This window comes from Aythya marila (assembly GCF_965140915.1).
Source record: "Aythya marila genome assembly, chromosome: 14".
NCBI classification, from domain to species: Eukaryota; Metazoa; Chordata; class Aves; order Anseriformes; family Anatidae; genus Aythya; species Aythya marila.
In genome coordinates this window covers 11,385,270-11,391,269 of record NC_139055.1, presented here as the reverse complement: position 1 = coordinate 11,391,269, position 6,000 = coordinate 11,385,270, and the positions used below count along the sequence as shown (strand labels likewise).

The 6,000-nt window shown below is 47.9% G+C and overlaps 1 protein-coding gene across 1 annotated transcript; it reads right to left on the bottom strand.

Annotated features, from left to right (window-relative positions):
* Nucleotides 1-1,512: 1,512 nt before the first annotated feature.
* On the bottom strand, nt 1,513-5,415 carry LOC309883604 (serine protease inhibitor Kazal-type 6-like; the record flags this gene model as incomplete). Its single annotated transcript, XM_082771844.1, has 4 exons — nt 1,513-1,558; nt 2,343-2,455; nt 3,281-3,306; nt 5,358-5,415. The coding sequence occupies 4 exons, from the start codon at nt 5,413-5,415 to the stop codon at nt 1,513-1,515; spliced, it is 243 nt and encodes an 80-aa protein (XP_082627970.1).
* Nucleotides 5,416-6,000: the final 585 nt, after the last annotated feature.

Sequence of the window (6,000 nt, the reverse complement as noted above, 5' to 3'; positions counted from 1 at the left end):
TTATCGAACAGAGAAGTCTCACAGCTTCTGTTCTCTTGTGATCTGTCCTTGTTGTTCCAGCCTGCAGATTAAAAAGGATTAGGTATGGGGAGATGTTGTGAAGGTTTTGGAGTCACTGAGAGCCACCTCAGGCATAGAGATGTCCCATATCCTCTCATTAAAACATCATTTTTTTATCTTAAAAAAAGTATTTTTGCTCCTGTGACCTGACTATGGTGCTGCTCCAGAGCCCCAGTATAGACCACAGGATAGCTCAGGCAGGATAGGACATGGTCATCCAGCTCCAGGCAGGGAGAAGGATGAGGAAGGTCCTTCCACTCCTCCAGCCGTGTCCTTGGTGACCACCCATCCTTGTGCAGGAGGCGCTTCTCCCTCCCCTCAGCCCTTCCCATGCTCTGGATGTCTTGCTGTTGAGTTACTAAAGCAACACTTTGGAGCCAAACAAGGGCTTTCTCCCCAGCTATAGAGCGCTATGCCCCAGCTCAGTTCAAAGCCTGCGCTGTAGCACAAGAGGCAAACACTCCAGCTCTGCCCAAACACCATCCAGAGGCTGAGATGCTCAGCGCCCAGGTGCTTGCAAAATATGTTGACCCCTGAGGCTCATGATAAAATCTAAAGCTCCCTTTGAAGGGTAAGTGTTTAACATTAAGAAAGTAGTGTCTGATTGATCTGCTGCCAACATTTTAACAAGAGGATGCCACAGGTATTTCCCTGTGTGGATTTTACACGGTGAATGGGAAGAGACTATAGAATTTATTTTCTCACGTTTGCACAAAGAAGGGTTTTCCAACTAGCATCAAGAAGAGAGAGTGCAGCAGTGTGAAAAGTAAAGAAAGGAGTAAAGTTTGTGTGCATTCCCCTCCATAAATAAGTACAAATTCTTGTCCCTGAAAAATCAAGGGGTATGTGTGATTCAGGGGGAGTTTATCCTGGAGGTGGTGAGAGAAAACCTACAGCTTTTCTCCTCCAGGGAACTTTCTTTTTAATTATTGACACTTACACAATCCGTGCTCTTCTAAATACAATTTTATTACCATGAGAAGCTACTTGGAACAGGAAGCTAATGCTGGTGGGTTCACAGTTTTCAACTCAAAGTCCCCTCTCAGGACAAAGAAGAAGGAGAAGAAGGACACCCATGGATGCTGACAAAGAGCAAAGGTTCATGATGCCACCCCCAGTGCCCAGCAGGCACGTGTCTGTGAGTCAGGGGGACAGAACCGAGGAGCTACAGCAGCGCGGGGAGGAGGGCACGGCCGTGGGAATCGCTGCTCCCACCTGTGTGATGCAACAGCTCAGGGCGGCAAAGCCGCACGTTAAGTGCTGGCACGGCTGCATGGAAGCACTTTCCTGGGTGCTATGGAAAAAAAGATCCAGCCAAATAATTCTGCTGAGTTTTGTTTTATTGAGCAGAGACGGAGGAGACAAGGACAAGCTGCTGCCATGCCCAGGCACCGGCGCCTGCGACCGCCGCTGAAGGGGGATCAATGTTCGGTGCTCAGAGATGGTGAGGACTCAGCATTTCCCCATGTGCTTCAACCTTATTTTCCCTCCACTCCTCCTGTAAAAGGAGCAAGACAGACTCAGAGAAAGCAGCATATGACAGACAGCACGAGCACAGCAGCATGGGACAGGGAGCTCATCCACCCGAACAGGACCATTTGCCTGGTTCATGCTAGAGTACCCCAGGGCCTCACAGGGAGCATCAAGCCATCTTTTCCTCTCCCTGCTCCTCTCTAATTTCCCCTAGGATAAGGCAGCCTTCAGAGTGCACCAAATGTTAAGGACTGATAAGGAGAAACTGATGTTTTGCAAGTCCATTCAGTCCAGAGGTGCTGACTCCTATTACATCTCCTTTAAAAGGAGACAGAGCACAGGAAACAGAGGCTCTCCAGTTCTTCCTCTGAGATTTTGTGCCTTGTTCCACAAAGTCCATTCAAACTTTCAACTCATAATGTGGCACAGCTCGCCCCCTGTGTTCCTCCAGACTCTTTTCTGCATCCAGAGGTGTGGACAGGGAGTTTCAGCCTCTGGTACACAGAGGAAGATGTGCACCGATTTAGTCCATGCGGGAGGTATAGGCAGGTGCAATTACCTCCCAGACCCTGTGCTGTTTCTCTGCATTGTAATTAACATCATACAAAGCCTAGAAATGATCTAAAATTAACCTGCATTCATGCAGCTCTGTTCCAAGGAGGAAATATTCCTCCTGGTGAGGACCAGGGGCTGGTCTGTACAAGAGGAGCAGCCTGGATGCAGGGCCACCCTCCATGGAGACCAGCATTACAGACATGGAAATCAAGACAGCTCTATCTCTCATTTTGACTCTCTCTGCTTTCACTTACAGAACTGCTTTGCAGAAGGCACACTTGTTCCCGTACGTTACGCCATCCGTGCCACAGTGAGGGTTGGACTCCCTCGTGCAGTACACGCTCCTGTTTACAAACTCTTTACAGATCTGCAAAAGGAATAATAACAATAACCAAAAAAGTCTTTTCAGGTCTCCCATACTTTCTCTTTTGCTTTCCAAATAGGAAACAAGATCACTAATGTAATTCTCTTCCCGCCCAGAGGACTAACACAGCAGTGATGACAAGGCCCAATTACATGGAAGAAAAAGGCCTGCCAGAACTAGCAGCAGCACTCTTTCAGGGGAATTTTTTGCCCTGTCGTTGAGGAGGGAAACTGTAGCCAGGTGGGAGAAACCCTAACGTCCCGAAGACACAAGTGGATTAGCCTAGGCATGCCGGAGAAGAGTCAGCATTGATGCTCTTTCAGGCAGTTGGCCCCAAGTCAGCTCACAACAAAGTGGCATCACGCGCCTTGTGCAACCACACGCGGCTTTGTGCTCGCGGAGCTCCCTGCCTCCCCGGCGGAGAGAGAGGAAAACCATAAGCTGTAGGTCTCCTTTAGATGGGCCTAGTTTGTGGGAATAACCAGCTCTGAATATCCCATTTGTTACACGAGGGGATTGGACAGGGGAGCAAAGTGGACAGAAGCAGTGCTGCAGACAAACCCAGCCCCACGCATGCACTCTGGACTGAATCACGGGAAGCATTTGCTGAACCAGCTGTCCATTTCCCTGGGCTATTTGCTAGTGTGGCCACACATAACACCCCCTGTACCATGGGGAATTTCCCGAGGCATTGGAGCATCTTGGAAGGACCAACCTACTCCCAGCTAACAGCAAAACCAGTTTACCACGCACCAAGATCTGTTACAAAACCATTCTTCTATAATCAGGAAAAAAATGCAGATTCAACAAGCAAAGAGCTGCACTAACCTCTTCAATGTCTTGAGCTGCTACATCTGGAATTTAAACAAAAATAAATAAATAAACAATCAGCGATGTTATACATATCAGCATTATTTTCTGAGAGAAGCTGAACCAAAGTCAGAAATCCTTTTGCAAAGCTCAGTGCAACGTACACCAGGTTTTCCCTGCTCTGCCATCCTGTGCGGTGGAGGAGGGGGTAGGAAATACATTATCTGAATTGCTTTTCGGTATTTTGCTTTTTGAAAAAATGTTACTAAAATACCATGTAATCAGTCATTCAGCTGCTAACTGCACCGCAGACACATAAACCCATCTCCCTGGCAGGCAGCCACTGCCGGGGAAGCAGGCTGCCGTATCGGATTTGAACCACTCTCGGCAGAGATTTTCAAGCTGTATTGACTTGTAAGGCTTTTAGGCTCCTGCACCTCTGAATAACAAAACTGGCTGGTACTGTTAATAAAACCCCACTGTGGAGGTGGCAAAGGAGACCCTGCGGTCAGTTTTACAGCCATCCGCAGTATGGCACAGCCCCGAGACGTTCCCAGAACAACTTCATCCCGAGTGAGACACAGAGATGTCACGGCGTGATCCAGAGCAGAACAGGCAGTGCCAGGCAGTGAGAGAGAAGAAACACCCGCTGCAAGCGCAGGCTCTGGTCTTGAGGCTCATCAGCCCATCCTCTTTGCACTTCTTCGCTGCAGAGACCGCAGCCAGGCGCGGAGCTCGAGTCACAGCCACGAGGCGGGCGAGCCTGTGGTGTCTGTGCCAGGGAGCCTGGGGAAGGTCGCATGCAGATGTGCAGGAGCTGGGGCATGACACTGAGGGACGAACAGCCAGCACCAAGCTGGGCAGCTGGGGTTTTGGCCTGGGGGCACTGCAGCAGTTTGCTCAGCACCAGGAGAGAGGGCGGGAGGCCCCTGTGCTATGCCACGCAGGCTGCAAATCCCACCCACAGCCAAACCAGTACCCGTCAGCCCACCTGAATTCCTCTGCTAACTGTCATGCCTCTCGGTGTTTTATCCCTGCCACCGGTGCATCTGTCACATTTGGGTTAGGCTAGGCTGCTTTGGGAAGCCACCGTTATGGCTATCTGCATATTATTTACAAAATAGCTCATTAGATAGTTTTTATAAATATTACATGCAGCTACACAAGACTTTGTGAGGATGTCTCTTGACATCTGCTTATTTCATATGAGATCACAGAGTTTGCTGCTATTCTGCCTGGCCTTGGAAGGAAGCTTCAGCACTCTGACGGAACCCAGACCCAATTAAGACTCAATTAGAGACAGATGAATATTTCATTATGAATAATGCGTACAAAGTAATTCACCTCTTTTCTCCATGCACAGCCCACAATTTTCTCCAGTGAATTCTTTATTCAAATTATTCACAGAAAAACAAGTATAAATAATTCTTGGTCTGCACAGTCTTCCATAACTGCCACCACAAGCCTTCCAGATCTGGGTCAGCTGGACACAAGCAATTGATGGCACTGGTGTGCCCTATACATTCAAAAACCATCAGTCATTTTCCCCAGATCATCAGAGAGACGTGTAAATCTCAAGATAAATAAATGCTGGATCGTTTTAATTTGCCCTCTTTGTTCTGGCTCCTCGAGGACATTTGAATTTAATTTTCAAGCTTTTCTCTGCAATGTATTTGGAAGCTGAAACTTTCATCTAATTACGTTTCCACATCTCTAAGGAAAACACCAAATACCAAGATGCTTAGGATCAAAACAGGAGCTGATGACCCTGAGGTGTGAGTTTATTCTCTAACTGGTTCAGCAAAACTCTCCAGCGAACATTTGTACCAAAACTCGTAATTACACTCTGCTTTGGTACATTTGCTGAAAGAGCCGCTTACAATTTGCTCATTCTGTCTCCTGGTGACACCTCCACTGTGTTATTCACTGCGGAGGCACACAGGGAGTGGAAATATGTGACACGAGTGAGCAAGTCCCGCAGATATTTTCTACTTGCTCAGCTTTATCTTCAAGCCCGTCATCTGGTGATCAAGGTTCTCTGAAGTTTGCTCTTGTCAGGAAAGTTTCTTTCTAGGCTACAGGAAGGATAACTTACCCGAGAAGAAAGACAGAAGCAGCAGGCTGAGAAGCACTAAGGTGCCTGTTGCCTTCATGCTGCAGGCAGCTAGCTCTTTAGTCCACGGCAAGCAACCTGTTCGGGATGTGTTGTCTCAGCCCCAGAGCCCACAGTGTGCTCACGGACCTGCCTTTCTGTGTATTTATGCACCCATCCATAGCTGTCCTCATTCCTCACCTTAATTGTGAGAACTTCTCCACTTCGTTTCTAAAGCCATTATTGGTCCTGTCCGTGTTTATGGTGCTTTAAGAATGCTGCCCTGTCCACATCAAACCTAGAAAGGGCTAATTATATGAGTGATAGACTCGGGCCTGTAATATCTGTTGTGATTTTTTTTTTTCCTTCTAAATAGTCACAGGATTCTCACAAGGGTGAATTTTCAAAGCAGTGATTCATCGGGGAAGCTGGTAATTTTCATTCTCTGGGTCCTCACTGAATGCCAGCTCCAAGGCTTAGAGCGCGGCGTGATGACACTCACCAGACATTACGAAATAAATCACAGCATGAGAATGTGTTGTCTGCGAAACCAATTATACGTTGTTCCCTGGCTATTTTTGAGGATGGTTCTAAATTTGTTGGGTTGGGGTGGAGAAGGACACTGACATAGCTCTGTGGAGAGCCC